The sequence below is a fragment of the Oryza sativa genome, chromosome 5 (assembly GCF_034140825.1).
Source record: "Oryza sativa Japonica Group chromosome 5, ASM3414082v1".
NCBI lineage: Eukaryota > Viridiplantae > Streptophyta > Magnoliopsida > Poales > Poaceae > Oryza > Oryza sativa.
This window is the reverse complement of record NC_089039.1, coordinates 22,963,699-22,983,277: the sequence shown is the minus strand read 5'-3', so window position 1 is coordinate 22,983,277 and position 19,579 is coordinate 22,963,699. Positions and strand designations below refer to the sequence as shown.

Below are 19,579 nucleotides of genomic sequence, written 5' to 3'. Positions count from 1 at the left end.
TTTCCACGTTCAACTTTGACCATTCGTCTTATTTGAAAATTTTCTAAAAAAATTGAAAAACACAAGTCACGAGTAAAGTACTACTCATGTTTTATCATCTTATAACAACAAAAATGCTAATTATAGAAAAATTTCAAATAAGACGGACGATCAAAGTTGGGCGCGGAAACTTATGGCTGCACTTATTTTGAGACGGAGGTAATATTAATGAATCGCTTGTTTACGATGAATGACTAGCAGCATGCTTAAATGAATGATAAGTAAAACTACTTATCCTTGGTCTGTGTGTCAAGATGAAATATGACTATCAAAAGTACATGGAGGGAGTATACCATATACGTATATACCTATACATACGTAAGTGTGTATATACGTATACATATACATACAGTACATGAGTAGGGTAAGTAGCTTAGTGGTTGTAGTGATATGAGTAGCACTGTTAATGTCAAAAAAATTTAAGTCCTAGAGTCATCAGAGTTAGTAAGCGTGGATTTTTCGTCAACACATCCAAGGTGTTCAAATCTCCATAGAAACAAATTTTAGATTGGATTATTTGAGGGCTATCTTCCCTATTTAATATGTTAAGTTTCTAATTTAAAAAAAGCTACATATATCATGTTAGATGTAGAGGCCGGGTAAAAAATACCCTTCCAAAAAATGAGTATGGTTCTGTACGATTCAAAACCGGGGATCAAGCAGTAAATCGTACAATAGTGCAGGGCCTTCCATGCAAAATAACCTCCACCTCTCGTAGACGTAGCTCTCCATCTAAGGCGTTCAATCCTGATCGGTCGGCTGGTAGTTGTCCATTTTGGATCGCTATCGTTGGTAGCGATCCGGGATTTGAGGTCCCAAACGGTAGGACTATTTTAGTATAGGGTCTTCCGTGCAAAAAATCCTCCGTTTAACCGTTACTCGGGCCGACTCGATCGATCTGGGCCGCGGAAACTTGATCGTGTGGCTGAGCCTGATGGCCGCCGTCCAAACTTCCTTCTCGCCGTTCGCGTCAGCGGCGGGCGGCCGGCCGCTTCTCTCCACCGCCGGCGAAGGCGGCGGCATCAAAGGTAAAGCCGTGAGCCTTCCTCTACTTCCTCTCCATTAGCCATCTTCTTCCCTTCCCGCGCGCTCCATCATCGTACGATCACCCTCTTCCGCCGCGGCGTTCACATACCGCCATCTGCTCGGCGAAATGCCGCACAGGCCTCGCGCCTCTCTCTGTGGCTCGGAAAAGATTGTGATAGCCTGAGAGGCTACGACGAGTCGACGATTACCTGATGGATGGGCAGGCAGGCCTGAGTTTCTGGTTGCTTAGGATGAAATGGAAATCCGATACTTTCTGTTATTCCCACGGTCCTACCTGGAGAATGCAAGAGCAAGACGTAAGCCTTGCGAATGCTGGAATTCTTTTTCGTTTTTTTTTTGTGGAAATCGAACGGCCTTATGGAGATTCTTGAACTCCAGTAGGGCTTAAGTATTTCAAAAACGCACAATATTCTAATAAATCTCATTCTCTCGTTTCTTCTAAGAAGCAGTCTCATTGCTTGCAAATCTGTACTATCGAAATCTGTACAAATCAGAGGGCAATTAGCGAGGCCACGTGGCATGACTGGATTCATGGGTTTGGTCCCTCGCGCACAGCCGTCAGATCACGCATCTACGGTGATATATCGTGCGGTGGATCTTGTTGTAAAATATAATCTTTCGAGGGAGTTTAATGCAAAAGAGTAGAGTATCCATACTCCAGTAAATACTTCGTTCGTCACCCGTTCCCATCCGCCGCCAAGGCTCCAATCTCCGCTCGTTCCACACCGCGGCCGTCGCCTCGCTGTCACCGGGCGGCTGCCGATCCCGAGCCAACAGCCCGCCCTGCTGCCGGCACGCGGTCGTTGAATCGAGGGCGCTGCCTCGCCCCCATGATTTTCTGGTGCGTCGCCGCTCTCCACGTGTTCCTCATCAGCCGCAACGTCCACTTTCTCCGCCACCGGCAGCCGAGGCGCCGCCTCCGCCCACATCGCAGCATTGACTTCTCCAGGTTGGCTCACCTACTCCATCGGCTATTCCAGGTCATCCACCGTCTCACCCCTCTGAATTGCAAACTACTATCCCCTGCTGCACTCTGCCTGTTCGTTGTAATGCTTATTAGTGGAAAATAGTTCAACAATGTCATCTGCCAACGATTAGTAGAACCTATGATGTGAATCCATCATGTTGTTTGTCTGTGACCACTGAGAGTTTAATAATGCTTATTAATATGTTGCCATGCGAATGCTCCTAGACCAAAATGTAGTCTCTGTCAGTTTCTTGGGTTTCTTTGTAACCATCTGAATTTAAATCGGTAAATTGCCTATCTGTTGTATGTAATTTCAGAAGTTTAAAATAGCAAACGTCAAGATGGGGCTATCTCATGATAACCTTAAGTGGTAAGATGAGGTTGGGGATACAATTCATATCAAGAGTTTTTTACTGATTTGGACCAATTATCATGTACAATTTTAAAATGACACAAATAAAAAAAAATGACACAAATAAAAATTATGTAGACATGAACTGCAAAAACATATATGGTGATTAGATACTTAGATGAATGAGAGAGAATCCTTGCTTACTTGGTGCAAGATTAAAGATTAAAAGAAACGGTAAAGTTTATCTACGGTAAAGTTCAGCTGCATATATAAGTTACAATGTGCAACACGTAAGACCAGGCTTCTTTGCAATCATTTATCTACTAAGAATCTACTGGTACAAGAGGATTAGGAGGCACCAGCATATTCTGCTCATGTTTGAGGTAAACGCTATACCAAATTATTAAACGAATAATCAATTCCTCAGGCTCTTTGTGTAAACTGAAATGCACTCAAAACGTGATCTTTAGAGAATAAGAAGTGAAAGTTATTTTAAAAAAAGGATTTCCAGAGTTCTTATAGACATCTGGAGGGATAAAATGAAGACAAGTACTTTCATTACTTTGGTTCATTGGACTTTAGAATTTGTGCGCACATATTCGACTTTCAACTGATGTCGATGAACTCATTGTCTTGCAGCCTTCAATTGATCTGAATAAAGCTTATTCCAGAAACTATGTCATATCTGAGAACAATTAGATATTAGAATTAAATTAAATTCATATTACAGAGAGCAGAAATTGGTACTAGAACTGTTATGTCGTTAGCATTATTATGTTACTTTATATTACAGATTGTTTCTGCATTTTCTCAGCACTCAAGTGGAAAATAAGCTGGAAATTCATGCATCGTTTTGTAATTTTAATAAATTTGTAAACTAATAAATAGCCCATGGAGATCTTTCTCATACATTGTAGTGCTGTCGAAACTCAAGTATGGTTGAATTAGTACCATGATTAATCGTAGCTTCATGCACTTTCTTTTATTTTGGCAATGGTCTCTTTGCGTACTCTTCTATTCATGCAATGACATGATACTGAATACTGAGCATTGAATTCTAAAACTGAACTGGCATTATTTTGAAGAAATAAAAAAAAACCAATCATGTTATTAGGCAACAAGATCAGTGATCATGCTCAAGTTGATAAGGAACCATATTATTAAATGTTTAATTTTGATTATTTTCCTAGCCTGGTACTGAAGTACTGTCTAATTTGACCTCTGAAGTACTTGACATTTGAATTTTTTCTACCATTGCCATGAAGATTTTGTAAGGTTGCTTTTTATTATACCTGTACAGTTAGATGCAATATTTAACCAATCGAAGTAGGCGTTTTTTGTGTATTCTTTTAATATATAATTTTTTTCTTTTCAAAAATGCGGAAGAAAAACAAATTGGAATTGCAAAATTTAACGCTGACAAAGCATCCATTCAAGGCATTCCTTTCTTTTTTGAGAGAATCCCTTATATGCCACTAGAAATTGGTTAGTTCTCTTATATGCCACTCAAAATTGGCTTCTCCCTTATACACCACTAGTTCAAGTTTTTCTATCCTTTTATGCTACTCCCAGCACTATAGCATTTGTTGACTGTTAGTCAAATATTAGTTTTTTTTCATAAATGACCAATATGCCATCTCAACTAAAAAATGTGTAAACTTCAAAAAAATCATAACTAATTTTTTTTAAATCCTTTTTGAGTGAACAAAGTTTTGTCAGAACAAGTGGAAAATGCTCTTTGTAATAAAAATATTGTTGGAAAGCTGCATGTTTCATACTTGTATTGAAAATTTGTTTGTGATAGTGATGGCTAAAATTGCATGTGATTGAAAAACAAAATCAATTTTCATATGTTGTATCCAGTAGATATATTAGTACTAAAATACCTATCATTGGTTATATACCAACTCTCAATGGTAAATGTGTCTTTTTACTATGAAGTTAACGGTCAACTGACGGTGGAGTGACGGCAATGGCATAAAAGGGAGGACAAACTTGAACCGGTGGCATAAAAAGGAAGAGACAATTTGAAGGGGCATATAAAGGAACCGGTTAATTTGGAGTGACACATAAGGGATTCTCACTCTTTTTTCATGTTAGCAATGGTGTAATTAATACTCACCTGTCAAATACATAAATCCCCTGCCAATGGTTCTACTGAGTCCTTTTTCTTGCTCTTGTTCAAGAACATTTTATTTTCCTCTTCTGATCTCAAGTCCCAACGTCTATTAATTTATTTCTTTAGGTTTTTGGTTCAATATGTTAAGAAAAAAAACCATTGATCCTAAACAAGGCCACTGACAAAATAGATTGGCCTAATCTAAATTGGGCGCGGCAAAGCCGCACGTTGTTTCTAGTACATTCTAAGAAACAATCAAATTGCTCAGAAAATACATGCCTTTCTTTTTCCTCCATCTATAAACGGCAGCAGCACTAACTAATGCCCACGTACCTTTGTACACCAATGTTCCAGTTCTTGATGGAACTTTACACAGAAAGAGTTGCTAACCGATGCTAAAATTTCTTGTTCTATATAAGAGCGCCTGCGATTATTTTGGTGTTTTTTTCCTGGTCTGGTCTTAGAAGTTCTCCTTGTGGAAATGGAACCGAGTCGTTGTCGTCTGGCTGAATTCTAGTGAAAGATCCCTCAGCATTTTCGTAAGTGTTGGAGACCCACAGTAGAAAACGCCTGCAGATTTATGAAACATCTCAGCATTGCTATCCTGTAAACTAGGAACCATCACTTGAGATTTATCACATAGAACTGACCTATACGAGAGTTCTGGTGGGCATTGGCCAGATCTGAGAATACCTTTCTCCAGTTCGGCCTTGCAAAATGTGTCCGGATCTGCATAAAGCGAGAAATATTGAATCAAATTTTGCACATGTGATTTAGTTTTTATTTTTATTTTTGCAGGAGGATAGAAGTGGGAAAAACCTTGCTGCCAGAGACGATATCCACACCATTTTTGGCATGTTGAAGTGATTGGACCATGGCAATCAGAGCTGATCTTGCATCTCCTTCTTCATACACGCTTGTCAGGTAATTGTGCATCTCTATTACATTCTGTATAGTGAGTGATTATGTTAGTATCTATTTATTAATCTGAAGGAGAGAACATGGAAGTTGCACTGAAGCAGTTAGACTGAGTAGTACATCATGATCACTTTCAGCAACATCATTCATCACGCCTTTAAACCATTCAAAGGAACCTTGCTCTCTGGTGACCCAGTAGAAATAAGCTCTTCCTGGCCCATTGCTCTTAAAGGTGCAGCCTAACTCAGCATCATGCGTGCTTTGCACATCCTGTTGAATCCAATTCACTTTAGATATTATGCACTTGGTTTACTGTATAAGAAAGAATTTGCTATAGTTAAGCAGTTTACTCCATTGGATTTTATGTTGTTCAGGAGATCCTTCAGTATGCTGATGAAAGGCGTTGCTCCAATTCCAAGCCCGATAAGCAAAAGAATGTCATATTTCTTGTAATTTTGAGCTGGTGCGCCGAAAGGACCATCTATAAAGACTTTGGGAAAGCTAAATGAAGAGAACCAAAGTCAGGAAGATTAGTGAAACAATTGTATAGAAATTCCTTCAAAAAGTAGATGAATGTAGAATATGAAACAAACAGGGCATAATTACCAAGTCTCCTCTTTCAGACCATCTGCTATGATAGTGGTTTCAAGTCGTGCAAGTGTAGCCTTCTTGGAACTTACTTGTGCCTCACAAGCCTGCATGAATTAGCATAACCCTTTAGCAACTTTGTTAATTTAGCATATAAATACTGCATAAGCTCCCATTATGCCTGAACTATTCTCCTTTTCTTTTTGTTTCTGTTTGCTCAACTGACCTTCCCAAATAGGTTTCTAAGTTCTGTTGTCCAGTCACCTAATGTACGGATATGAACACTCAAGTAGTCATCTCCAGGTGCAGAAGTTATGGAGAAGGGATGCCTGGAAGCATTGAAGAATCTATTAATCCATAGCCTGGATAAACACTGACATTTGGACAGAGACGATCAGATGGTACCATTCAAAAGGCGAAACATCTGGGCATTTTACAAACATATACATCCCACTTTTGTACTTGAAACTTGATGGTTTATTCATGTGAATAGAGAGCACATTTCCAGGGTAAATTGCTGCCTGCATGGCACATTTGATAGTCAATTAATGGTATTCTTGTACACTTAGAAGCTAGAATAAATTGAAAATACTCATCGTGCAATTCATGTGAAATATGTTGCTTACCTTGATGACGGTCACCCCATAACTGCTCTCACGAACTCTTCTGATAGTTCTCTCGCAGGAGTAAAAGAGGACTGGAACTGCCAAGAACATCCACGTCTGTAAACACAAGCGTCAATATTATGCACAACCACTGAATTCACAAAAGAAATAGTTGTGCCAAACATATGCCAGAGAAATACCGTTCGATTGTACCACTGCTTGGTGAGAAATATGAAGTAGGAGTGCAGCACCAAGAGGATATATGCAATCACCAGTAGGTGATGGGCGTACCAAAAGGCATTGAAACCAGCAAGGTGGTGCAGTGGTGATGGAAGCTTCACAACGCTCCTCCTGAACGAATGTGTCGCAAGTGTGAACGAGAATGACATTATCAAGATCATGAGGATGCCAGTCCACCCTGGAGTGCTTGCAACCAGCGATGAGTATGTTGGTTGAACATAGTTGAAGTAAGGCCCCAGTGTGGCCTCGAACTTGTCCCTTGGACATGATACCAATCTTGGGAAGTCGCAGGTTACATGAGCAAGAGTATGAGTAGCCGCTCCAATTGCAATCGTCAGTGCGATAACCTGATATGGTGATCAGAACAAAGAGGTCAGGCTGTGTAATCCTGGAAATGGCAAAGAGTTCCACACGTGTACCTTGTGGAAGTTTATGTTATCATCAAATGGTACGACTTTGCTGAGTGCTGTTGATCGGAGCCTTGTTAGTGTGTTTCGGCACACCGGGAGGAGTATAACGGCCATGTTCAGCTTGAGTGTTTCGGCAGCACCCTTTGCTATGCAGACACAGTAGCCCATCACCTGAAATGCATCCCGCCTACTGTACTGCACAAACTTGTACATGAATAATGCAATATTGAGGATCGCCCACAAGGAGAGCACCCATATCCTCTTCCAATTCTCATGGATGAAGTCAACAGTCTTGTTGAAACGCCTCTGCATTGGACTCCGGTGACTGGAAGGGACCATTGTCCTTGCAAGGCTTGCTGAAGCCAGCTTCACCTTCTCTGGAGGCCCTTGGGCTGTCACCATACCACGGAGTAGCGTCTCCAGCTGCCAAATCTGCATTGAGACAAGCATATCTGTATGCTGCTGTTTGTCAAAAAAAAGGGAGATAATTTCATGTCTTGGTACCTCAATGTAACCGCGATGATCAGGATCCAGCTCTTCCATGATCAGTGAGGCGTAGGTTGCAGCATGGCTTTTCAACTTGGCAAGTTTGTTTGCTGCGGCACTCAACACAATAACCTGCATATGGAAAGAGAAAGGTAAATTCTTATTGAGATCATTTCCACAAGCTTTGTGGAAAAAAGGTAAATTCAGAGATGATTGGGAACTGACCTCTTTGACCTCGTCCTCTGTAAGCTGCCCATCACCATTCTTGTCACACCTGATTGCAAAGCAATCTCATCAAGGGGCAAGTCATAAGGTTTTTTCCATTGAAGACAAGGAAGGTAGACCTTTACATGTCAAAGAATATTCGTAGTCGTGAATCAAAGTTCTGATCAGTCAACTCCTCCCAAAATTCTTTCAGCTGTTCCTTTGTTATCCCATCTTCTGGTTTGATGCTCCTCCTTCTCGCCAATGCCACAAACACCTCGCTTGCAAACTCCTTAGAATCCGCCATACCTTTAAGTTGCAGAGGCATTCTAAGCTTAGAGCTTCAATTTATATACAGAGGATGGATTTATTGCTATTCTGATGTCATTTATTTACCTGACTACACTTCTTTTAAAAGAAAATGTCGTAAGCACGAGTACTCCCTCCGTTTCATATTGTAAGACTTTCTAGCATTGCCCATATTCATATAGATGTTAATGAATCTATACACATATATATATGTCTAGATTCATTAACATCTATATGAATGTGGGCAATGATTGAAAGTCTTACATTATGAAACGGAGGAAGTATATCCTATTCTTGCTACGTGGTAAGTATTGTCTCCGAGTTATATTTGGGGGGGCCAAAGTCTGAACTTTGTGCAACCCGTGGTCGACCAATTATATCCTCTTAAATTTTCCAATTTTCTTTCCTCCGTTTTTTGTTAAAATAAAATTGTGAATAGGAATGATTATGTATACTTTATCAAAGAAGTGCTGCAAACATGTATGCATGGATGGCAGGAGGAGGCTGGCTGCTTAAACAGTTGAAATGGCTGAAATTTTGGACAAACACCATCGACATACGAGCTAGGAATGATCTGTACCAATTTCTCATCTACTAACTGTTCCCCTTTTTCCATCACATGCACAAAAGCTTTGACAACATTTTCCCCTTTTTTTTTTGCAGGGAAAACAAAGCTTGTCAATTTTCGATGTGTTCTTGCTAACAATGCAATTTCACCGTCTCTCTTTTCATGCTGTGGTGAATCACTAATCACTTTGGAGGATGGAGAACACCATGGGGGCATGTGCAGGAGCACTCACCGATGCATTTGGCGAAGCTCTCCTGGGGCAGGCGTCCGTCGGCGCTCATCTCGTCGAACCGCTTCTCGACGTTCTTCCACCCGTCCTTCCCCGCCGACGTCTTGTCGAGGAAGCGCAGGCCGCGCAGCGCCGGCTGCGCGCTGGAGTGCGTCCGCTTCAGCTTCATCGTGTCGGGCACCATGGACGCCAGCCGCTTCATCCCGGACGCCAGCCGCGACGGCTGCTTCTTCAGCGGCGCCACCGGCGGCAGCGTGCTCTGCCCGCCGCCGCCCAGCGGCACGTCCACGTAGTCCCCCGCCATCCTGATCCGAACTAGGTAGCCCGCTGCTGCTGCTGGTGGTGGTGGTGGGTGCCCTCACCGCAGGAGGAGCGTGGCCCCGGGCGCCATGGCGTACGTGGTCGTCGTCGTTCCAGGCCAATGAAGAAATGGCGCGGTGTAAATTTGGGCTACTGGCTAAGGGAGGAAAGGCAGAAGGCGAGAGGACACGCCGCGGGATGCGGGGGGGAGGGGGAGGGAGAGGCCGTGCCAATTTTAGATTGGTGCTCGCGCGCCGCGCGGCCGGGAATTCTCCCGTGGGTGCGAGTGCGGCCGTGCGGGCGCGGGTGGGCTAGCTTGGCTATAGCCATGGGTGGGCGCAGAGGCGCGCGTGCTGCGTGCAGGTGCAGGTGCAGGTGCAGTGTAGCCGCGCCGCGCGTGGACAAGGTGACGGGTGACGGGGCGTGCAGGGGGTCACAGGTGGCGCGAGGCGGAGGTGGATGGAGGCCTGGAGGGGATTTGTCGGGCGGCGAGCCGCTCTTTCGCCTCTTCCTCTGTTTCTGCAGAGGTTTGGTCGGCGTGGCTTCGTGGGCCCGTGGTCTGCCTGCTTTGAACAAGGACAATACCAACCCACAGTATCTATAAGTAGTATTTATGGTGCCATGTCAATAAAACTTTACGATAGAAACTACACTCTATAACCCATGGTTTTTTAAAGTGGTCCATTAATAAATTCATCATCTCTCTTCTCTACCGATTATATTTATTCTTCATCTATTATGAAGACACTATTATCTCCCAATTAAAAACTTGATAGTGTCTAGTGCATAAGTTCTCGTGTTGAAACTGTGTCTTGTATGAGACTCAGTTTCTTCCTCTCTTCACTCTCTCTCTCTCTTAATTAATATAGTGCCACATAAGCTAAAAGTCCTACATAGCAATGTAGTTAATGCCATAAACACCATCCTAGGTGGAGGGTTGGGACTGTCCTAAGGTCACTTTAGAGCAGGTACAGCAATAGACTATAAGCTATAAACATATTTTAAAAAGATAAGAGCAAATTTAATAGTATAATCCACTACTAGCTCTAATTTATCTATAGCCGATCTAATAGCCAATTTATACAATAGTTGCTTACTATACTATTAATATATGTTCTCACATGTCATACATATATTGCGTTTTGAAATCCGTGCTGCAGCTGGCTACAGATCTGTAGCCTGCTACTTTTCTCTCTCATCTTTTATCTTATTAAAATATGTTTATAGTTGGCTAATAGTCTGCCATTGTACCTGCTCTAAAAGATAAGAGAGAAGAGCAGCGGGCTATAGATTTGTAGCCAGCTGAAGCACGGACTTCAAGATACATGTGCGTATGACAAGTGGGACTAGGTATTAATTGTGTACTATGTTAGGCTATTCCCAGCTCAATGATTAGGATGATGTCCATAGCATTAAATAAGCTGCCACCTAGAATTAAAAAATAATGTAACAAGTGAATAAAGAAGGAAAGAGAAGGAAACCAAGAGTTTGTACACAACATCCAAGACATCATGTGAGATAAGTATCATTAAATTTAAGTATGGAATAGTGGTGTTTGCATTGAAAGGGTAGTGTCTGGTACTAGTTTCTTGATGATGTAGAGTTTATGGAAACTATATTTAGTGTTTTGGGTTGGGACTGGCCTTATAAGTATCTATTATATGAATTGGCTATTAAGGCAGCGTTCGAGAGGGTGAGAGAGTGAATTTGTTTGTTTCGTTTTCCGCACGTACGTTTCTCAAACTACTAAACGGTGCATTTTTTGCAAAAATTTTCTATAGGAAAGTTGCTTTAAAAAATCATATTAATCCATTTTTTAAATTTAAAATAGTTAATACCCAATTAATCATGAGCTAATAGCTCACCTCGTTTTGCGTATCTTCCCAATCTTCTCAATCCCCTTATCCTCAAACACACCCTAAATTGATTATAGATGGTTTGGAGCTTGTAGCTGGCTATACTATTAAACTTACTCTTAGGTCCCTAGATTTTTTGACTGGTCAAAAATTCATCCCTAAACCACAATACCAGATATAATAGGACTCACATGTAGTGACTAATTTTTACCTCCTCATCTCCCCACTTCTCTGCCATTGCGGTATCAGGATGTAAACTGAACTCAACGTCAAGTTGAAGGACCTAAAGTGAACTTATTCCTGCCTTCTTACCTTGTGTCCTTGTGCTTCGGCTCGTGCTGGGTTTGTTTGGGCCTGAATTTCCCGCAGTGTAATGGATATGAAACGGGACGCGGTTTGTTTGAGTTTTTGATAGTTCAAAGCAAAAATTATTAAGGAGAGAAAATGACCTTAATATCTCTCACTAAATGTGAATGATTGAGAGTGGATCTGTAGTTAAGGGGGGTAAGAATGGAAAAAAAATAAATGGGAGGTAATTGGAGAAAAAGAATTATACTATGCGTACAAAGCTTATATGCTGTAATGGCACTCATATGGTACGGAGAGAGTAGCCTATAATATAGAAATCTAGAATTGAATGTGACATAACATAGTACAAGAGGTATATTTAGATTTATGGTACTATGTTATATCTAATCTGGTTTTAGATCTATATTATATGGGGCGGATGGAGTAACTTCTTTCATATAAACTATAGCATCTCTAGTTTCTCCAGATAATTTAAATCCTCATCTAAATTATATATAAAAATAATTATAGATTACAAATAAATAACTATAAGTCAGAAATGGAAAAACCCCAACGTTATTCTCACGAACTCACTAGTTGCTTTTTTTTTAATCTTGAGCTCCCCAAACATAATCATAAGTTGGTGACGATAGCACATAAGTGAGTTCTAGTTACACTAATTTCTAGAAGTATTCCACCACCCCCTCCCCTTCTCTCTCCCTTTGAAATCTCGAGCATGGGTTTTGCATGTAGTGGCTAAGGGTTCACAATACTACTATGTGAGAAAACTCGAGGAGTTCCACCCATTTCAATAGGGTTTATTGTTTAGTTTTAAAAACCATTCGAAGTCCCCTATAAACCATGAAATTTTGTGAAAACCAATCGATTTTGTTGGAATTGTAAATTTTGGTGGTGGCTACACCAGCACCAAAAATAAAGATCTACACCATAAAACTACCAGCAAGCATGCTCGAAACATGAAGTTTACAATGAAATCCCGTTCACAGCCAATGTTGGAAATATAAATAAAATATTTTCCCCATGATTTTAATATGTTTCAAAAGGGTCTTGATATAGCGGATAGTGGATAGCATGTAAAGCGTGTCTTGTTCTAAATATGTTTAGTACCGATAGCGTGTGTTTCTAGCAAGCGGACCCATGAGGATGAGTCCTCTATATCACTTACCTATGTTTTTCTGACTTTACGTTCTAGGTGCTCCTTACTGTGGAAGAGGCGAAGGACATGAACCGCTTGATTGGTTTAGTAGGCCAGGTAGTAATAGGGCTAGTCATGTACTCGTTTACATATGTAAACTTCTCCTCTCAAAACATTATTCCGTTGTAGTCTAGCTGGTTAGGATACTCGGCTCTCACCCGAAAGACCCGGGTTCGAGTCCCGGCAACGGAATTTTTTTTGTTTGCAAAAGGTAGTCGTTTTTTGTCGGCAAAAGGTAGTGATGTTTTTTTTGGTCTTGAGAAAACGATAGCACATCTAACTGCTTATTGTATTCTTCATCCTCTTCCATTTGTTTTAAATATATAAACTGGTATAATCGTTCTCTAAATAATTGCTCCCTTATTATTTTGTCTCGGTCATTGTCAAGTCTCAAGGATAGTGTAAGGGGTTGTTTACTCTACTACTACTATTTTCAACCATACTATTTTTTGACAAAATTGTAAAAAAAAATAATATCTACGTTTAATTTGTGGCTAAATCTTGGTAAATACATAAGAAATCATACCAAAATTTTGGCAATATTACCATCTTGCCAAAATCTAAAGTAGCATATCGTCCTCTAAACATCTGATTGCTTACTATTTTGTCTCCGTCATTGTCCAGGCTTGATTGTTGCAAGAGTCCAGTTCCCTGATAGACCATTACAGACATTATATGTGATCAAACGAAAAACAAAAACTGGATGAGTTCATTACTAACTTTGATAGAAAGAAAAAGGAAGAAGTGGTCAAAATAGAAGTTACCAATCTGCCATTCTTGGCATGCAATAGCAACAGGGTTTATAAAAAGCGATGAAAACCGGTTTGTATTTCGTAAAATCCGGATTTCCCGAACCGAATTGAAAACACCAACCACTTGTTTTTTTATCAAGTTCAGAAATATTTCAAACTAAGTTTTAATTTTTTGGCAAGATTTTTCCTGGTTTTATTGGTATTTTTTTCGATTCATCAATGGTTTCCGTAAAATCCGAAGATACCGCTCGTGAGCTGTTTTTATCCGGTATCAGAGTTGTGAATATTGAATATCAGTACTATGCATGCATTTCCCCGCTAACAATGGCCATGTTCATACATGGTACATCCAGCTAATTAATCCAAGATTAAAGAGCGGTTTTTATCTGATATCAGAGTTGTGAACACTGAATAATAGTACTATGCATGCATTTCCCCGCTAACAATGGCCATGTTCATACATGGTACATCCAGCTAATTAATCCAACAGCAAAAATATTGCAGATTTCAACAGCAGCTGGAATTAGTATATCCTGTATATCCAAATATCCAAATGTTCCACCCTGTATAGAGCACAACATATGGCAAAACCAAAATGCAGAGGAAAAATTTGGGAAACGGCATGCATCGAGGCCTATATTTATTGGCTCTCCCCTCTGTTCACCAAGTTACCCCGCTCAGTTGGAGGCTCTCACCCCCACATTGCAAATGATTTCATTGAGGTAAACGGGAAGCAAAAGAGGCGGCAAAAATTAATCGAGTTCATCCTTTCTTGGCTCGTTTCTTCCTCGTCCCATCTTTTTTTCTTTCTTGCGTGAGTTTAATTCGCTTTGTTTCTCCCCAAAACCTCCATTTGATTTGGAACCATTTTCTGCAACACCATGGATTGCTTCGATCCAAATGGCATCCCAGATACCGATTTTCTTTGTTTGGAATGCTGGAATTTTCTGCAGATTCCTGCAAGATTTGAATTGTTTGGTGTAAAATTCTGCCATGCCATGGATGTGCTAATTAACTTGGACATGGTTTGATTATTATCCCCAGGGTCTCCAATTGAGGCGGGCGGTGGCAGGTCAAGGTGGCGATTGACAAGGCGGGAGGGGATCCATCGGTTGGCCGGCCGGTCGTCGACGCCATGGCGGTGAGCCAGAGCGCGCAGCTCGGCATGGCCACCGCGTTCTTCGGCGCGCTGTCCTTCCTCCTCGCGATCCTCGGCGAGCTCAACAAGGTAATTAACGCCGGCGATGTCGCCGCCGCGCGCGCCGATGCTTTCCGTTTTTTTTCCTCCGGCGAATACGCGAGCTGAAACGGGAAGCTATGGGCGGTGCAGCCGCCGCACGGGACGCCGATCAGGGGCAGGGGCGTGGTGGTGTGCAAGTTCCCGGCGGACCCGACGGTGGCGCTGGGCGCGCTCTCGGCGGTGGCCGCCGCGTGCGGCGCCGGCGTCGGCGCGCTCGCCGTGTTCTTCCCCTACAACGGCAAGCCCGTCCCGAGGAAGGCCCTCTTCGACTACACCCTCCTCTACGTCTTCTTCCATCTCGCCATGTAATTAATCAATCAAGAAACGCGTGATCGATCAAGAACTCCATTAACTCTCGCCGCGCCGTACGTGTTCTGAGCTGAGATCAGCCTCTTCTCGTGTGGCAGAGGCATCACGGTGGCAGGGATAGCCACGACGGCGTGGGTGACGGCGAGCGAGGCCATGCACCGCGTCCGGAACGTGCACGGCGTCGACCCGGAGTATGCCTGCCCGACGGCCAAGACCGGGGTGCTCGGCGGAGTGGCGTTCCTCAACCTCGACGCGTCACTCTTCTGGCTCCTCTGCCTCATGCTCGCCGGCAACGTCAAGGAGGAGTACTTCGACGACGGCGGCGGCGGCGGCGAGGTCGGCGACGGCGTCGCGGGGCTCGAGGAGAAATAGCCAGTTAGCCACCCTGGCTTGTACATGACTCGCGCGGGGAAATCGCCACCGCAGATTTGCATCAAGATTCGGACATATACAACTCAGGTGGGGAAAAACAACGTCACGAGGGAGAAATACAGCACGCATCACGGAAACGATCGAACGGCAGATGGGCTAGGTGCAGAAAAACCGCGTCCCATATGCGTGTGAATATGCATGGCAACATGACATGTGTGTACATATTATGCCTGGTCGTTCTACCGAGACTCTCCTTTCGTTGTACATAAATTTGTCTGATCCGTATTGGCTGCCGCTGAAGTGCATTGTTCAGTACTCCCTCAGACTCATAATATGGCAATCTAGAATTAGATGAGATATTTCAATGAATCTGAATAGAAGGGTGTTCAGACGTTATACTATAAAATGACATATCCGATTCTAGATTGCTATTATTATGGGATGGAGGGAGTATCTTGTAACCGTGAAATGTGACACGTGTGTAACACCGCAACCCGTTTATCACCTGTAGGCTAATAGGGATTGGTGAGGTTCGTGTGATCTAGAGGTAGAGTAATAGGTGGTTTAGTTTCATTCTGAAAATATAGACGGATGAATGTGGTTAGTTTGACGATACAACTCTTATATCTGAGTTAATCCTTTACTCAAAAGTGAAGACGAAATTATAATTAAGTAGGTATCGTGCATACGTAGATCCACTCTACGTGAGAGTGTACTAATGTATATTTTAGAGGTAGTGTTATATTCACCAATTTACGAAATTTTAGCATAAGAGCAGGGTTATATTTGGCCACTTTAGAGATTCCAACCCTAAGCCCTAAAGGTTTGCCGGAATAAAAGGGTTAACCCAATTATACAGTGTAAGATTAAAACTGTATAAGTGTCTAGTGAGGTGGTATGTCGGTCAGCTTTAGGTGAGAGCATACCAATTTGGATTTTAAAGGGCAGAGTATTACAATGTGGTACCATGCATTCAACAATTTGTGGGATTTCAAATTGGATCTTTAACCTTCACCGAGATCCCAAATAAAATTTAGAGATTCCATACAAAAATTGAAAGTTTGATAAAATTGGAACGATGTGACGGAAAAATTGGAAGTTTGTGTGTGTAGGAAAGTTCGATGTGATGGAAAAGTTAAAAGTTTAAAGAAAAAAAGTTGAAAACTTGGTGCAGATTGGTTCAGGAGGAGGCACAATTTAGAAGGGAAGTAGTACCGACTCTCTCTAGTGGATAGGGGTGATGAGACAACAACGGGTCACTTTGATCAATGGTGGATTCATGATTTTTTTAGCTAGGAAAATCTAATAATAGTTAATGAGTGCATGCAACTCTATAGACCATCTACATGAACGAAAAAAAAAAGAAGTAAACATCGAGTTGAGATTTATGGAGGAAACCAATGCAAAAATTAAATCAGTGTGTTTATATTTGTGCATTGTCGATGACCTACACTACATATCTACATATGACTAATATAGTGCTCTCTCACTTTTTTAAGGTATATTATAAAGTCAAGAAGTCAAAATTAGTGATTTGACCATCTCAAATTATATTGTTTTAACTTTTATATTTTTTAATACACTTTATTAAAACAGAGTGAGTATATAATACATTAGTATCTTGAGAAAAAGAGGTAATTAAGTGGTTCCAGTGAATTGAACATGCCGATACCATTTTTAGCTTGGAAACTATATACGGTATGCGGCCTTGCTTTGCTAGCGAGGCTGTGTTCGCATGCACCTTTTCCCATCCCCTCCCTCCTTTTCTGCGCGCACGCTTTTTAAACTGCTAAACGGTGTGTTTTTTTTAAAAAAGTTTCTATACGAAAGTTGCTTAAAAAAATTAAATTAATTTATTTTTTTTAAAAAATAGCTAATACTTAATTAACCACGTGTTAATAGATCGCTCCGTTTTCCGCGCTTACCGTTCTTGATAGGAACGAGCCACTGCGAACACAGCCGACATGTTCTTCATTAGACGTATCAGAGCAACTGAAAAATGTAAGGGAAAATAAAAAAAAAAGTACCACTACAAAGATACTGACATGTAGGTCGTAGATCCACATGTCAATGTGTCACGCCCCGAATTAGTACCGACCGGAACTAGCCCGTGACGCTCCAATTTAACCTGTTAATCGATACCAGTCCCAAGACACAGTGCTGGTATCACAGGAAGACAGATTATCACAGCAACAGATGTCTCTTTATTATAGAGTAGATGTACAGTCATGTTGGGCTGCGGACAGATCCCGAGCTCACAACTGCATTACAAAAGGGAAACGGAAGCCGGGACTTGGACCAAACAACACAGGCGCGACTTGGGAACTAGGCCGAAACCCTAAAACTCATCGTAGTCGGCTTGCTCCTGGAAGAACTCCTCATCAGCAGGATCCGCTTCGTCTTCTTCAGCGACTGGGGGGGATTATTTATATAGAGCAAGGGTGAGTACGGGGAGTACTCAGCAAGCCAAGGGAAAATAGGTGTTTAATGCAGGCTTCAAGGAAAGGCTGTTGTTTTTGCAGTTGATTTTATTTGAACTCCTTTTTCTAAAAACAACTAAGTGAGTGCTTCTCAAACGACACGGTTGAGACGGTGCGTCTCGTCCGGTCGGAGTATGTGCAATGTATCAGTCTTTAAAATTTAAAACAAGGTTGGCACCCGGCCAACAGCTTTTCAAACGGCCACCCGGGCCAACAACTTTCAAACGGCCACCCAGGCCTAGCTGATCCCATCAGCTGCAGATTTTTCAAACAGCGAACCCCTTTCCACAACAGCAATTTCACAAGCAGTAGTCAAACAAAACTACGCTAGGAATCACCTCACATCCGCCCATGACCGTGGGCACGGCTGTTCGAACAGTTTGTTAACCTCTGCAGAGGGGGTACACTTTACCCACACGACATTACTAACCCGGATCACCCAGCCCGTGGGGATCAGCCACGTCGGGAGACCTCCAAGCTTTCATGACAAGGCATTTTCAAAGCCGATACAGGTTTACCATATGCCGACGAGAGGGGTCCCAGACCAACAACAGGTTAGGTCCCAGACCATACTATGCCAGGAAGCCCAGGGGTCCTCCCCGACACCACCCCGACGAATCCACATGTCTCTCGACATCAAGGCTCCCCTGATAAGCTAGTTACTCAGCCAAGGGTGTCATATTCCACCCATGTGGTCGTACTTGTCTTATGTTTGGATGAAATTCCTAGGAATCGGTCCTTAAGTGCGAGAGCGGGAAAACCGTACACCCGGTACGTTCCCCGGTCCACGGTTTTGGAAATTCATTTAGTTCACAAGCACCGACCCAAGTGTCGGGTTTTCCAAGTCTTTTGTAAAACTCAAGTTTTACCCAAGAAGTTGCTCAGATTTTAAATTTGAAGGCGCCCTTCGGTACTCGCACAGATTGCACGATTTCCGAGGCGCAACTGGGTGGTTACAAGGGAATATGGTATAACAATTAACAAAGGAAGGATCAAATGCAACAAACTAGGTAGATCCGCCAATCTGCCTTGCTGACGGGACAGCAGATTAAGTGCGATCCTATCAATGCAAAATATTTTGCAAGTAACATAATTAAATTTCAAATATAGGCTCAAGATGTTCAAAGGTGGCTTGCCTTGCTCGAGATCTGGAGCTTGATCCTCGAAATCCTCGCACTGCGGGTCTTCGGGCTCCGGAACTACACGCGAAACGGGACAACTCAACAAACGGCGAAAATGAAGCCCTAATATTGACCTCTAAGCGTGCCATTAGATAGATCTCGAGATTTGAGGAATTTTGGAAGTTGAACGGAGTCAAACGGATCTACGGTTGGGAAGATATTGAATTTCTAAGATTATTGGATTTTTGGTCTAAAGGAAAAGGATTTAATTAAATCCTTTTTGGAAAAGAAAAAGAAAAGAAAAGGGAAAGAGGGAGGGATTATAGACTTCTCCTCGGGCGGCTAGGGCGCGGCCCAAGGGAAAAGGAGCGAACCAGCCGAGCTAAATGGGCCGGCCGGCCCAAGGCGGCCCAAGTGCGCGCGCGCGGGAGGGGAGGAGAGAGAGGGCCGGTGGACCGGGCTCACCGTGCGCGGTCCCGGGTGGGACCCGCTTGTCAGCGGCTCGGCTCACCGTGCGGAGGGAGCACGCGGCGCACGCGCGCGGGCGGGGGAGGGACGCGGTGC

The 19,579-nt window shown here is 42.6% G+C and overlaps 2 protein-coding genes, 1 long non-coding RNA gene and 1 other non-coding gene across 6 annotated transcripts; 3 read left to right on the top strand and 1 right to left on the bottom strand.

Moving 5' to 3' along the window:
* Positions 1–939: 939 nt before the first annotated feature.
* On the top strand, positions 940–6,216 carry LOC112938947 (uncharacterized). 2 transcript variants are annotated; one of them, XR_010741596.1, is made up of 3 exons: positions 940–1,067; positions 5,323–5,448; positions 5,817–6,216. It is a non-coding gene; the product is annotated as an uncharacterized lncRNA (long non-coding RNA). The 2 variants fall into 2 exon arrangements; XR_010741595.1 differs by lacking the exons at positions 5,323–5,448; positions 5,817–6,216 and adding an exon at positions 4,347–4,566.
* On the bottom strand, positions 4,704–9,576 carry LOC4339045 (putative respiratory burst oxidase homolog protein H). 2 transcript variants are annotated; one of them, XM_015782560.3, is made up of 15 exons: positions 9,085–9,576; positions 8,122–8,284; positions 7,997–8,045; positions 7,790–7,903; positions 7,295–7,717; positions 6,836–7,222; positions 6,657–6,752; positions 6,436–6,551; positions 6,257–6,359; positions 6,049–6,137; positions 5,793–5,943; positions 5,563–5,712; positions 5,344–5,472; positions 5,175–5,253; positions 4,704–5,094 (listed from the first exon to the last, which is right to left on the bottom strand). In XM_015782560.3, the coding sequence occupies exons 1-15, from the start codon at positions 9,383–9,385 to the stop codon at positions 4,985–4,987; spliced, it is 2,460 nt and encodes an 819-aa protein (XP_015638046.1). In that variant the 5' UTR covers positions 9,386–9,576; the 3' UTR covers positions 4,704–4,984. The 2 variants fall into 2 exon arrangements, with proteins under 2 accessions (XP_015638046.1, XP_066166921.1); XM_066310824.1 differs by having other exon boundaries at positions 7,790–8,045; positions 9,085–9,529.
* Positions 9,577–12,860: 3,284 nt separating this feature from the next.
* Positions 12,861–12,933, top strand: TRNAE-CUC (transfer RNA glutamic acid (anticodon CUC)). Its single transcript has one exon. It is a non-coding gene; the product is annotated as a tRNA-Glu (tRNA).
* A 1,141-nt stretch (positions 12,934–14,074) lies between these two features.
* On the top strand, positions 14,075–15,699 carry LOC4339043 (uncharacterized). The gene is made up of 4 exons (XM_015783461.3): positions 14,075–14,215; positions 14,538–14,721; positions 14,824–15,038; positions 15,141–15,699. The coding sequence occupies exons 2-4, from the start codon at positions 14,629–14,631 to the stop codon at positions 15,412–15,414; spliced, it is 582 nt and encodes a 193-aa protein (XP_015638947.1). The 5' UTR covers positions 14,075–14,215; positions 14,538–14,628; the 3' UTR covers positions 15,415–15,699.
* The last annotated feature ends 3,880 nt before the right edge of the window (positions 15,700–19,579 follow it).

Coding starts and splice junctions, on each gene's coding strand:
- LOC4339045 (XM_066310824.1), bottom strand. CDS start 9,385: ATGGCGGGGGACTACGTGGACGTGCCGCTGGGCGGCGGCGGGCAGAGC. Junction 8,285..9,084: donor GAGCTTCGCCAAATGCATCG/GTGAGTGCTCCT, acceptor TGCAACTTAAAG/GTATGGCGGATTCTAAGGAG. Junction 6,753..6,835: donor AGCAGTGGTACAATCGAACG/GTATTTCTCTGG, acceptor TTGTGTTTACAG/ACGTGGATGTTCTTGGCAGT.
- LOC4339043 (XM_015783461.3), top strand. CDS start 14,629: ATGGCGGTGAGCCAGAGCGCGCAGCTCGGCATGGCCACCGCGTTCTTC. Junction 14,722..14,823: donor TCCTCGGCGAGCTCAACAAG/GTAATTAACGCC, acceptor TGGGCGGTGCAG/CCGCCGCACGGGACGCCGAT. Junction 15,039..15,140: donor GTCTTCTTCCATCTCGCCAT/GTAATTAATCAA, acceptor CTCGTGTGGCAG/AGGCATCACGGTGGCAGGGA.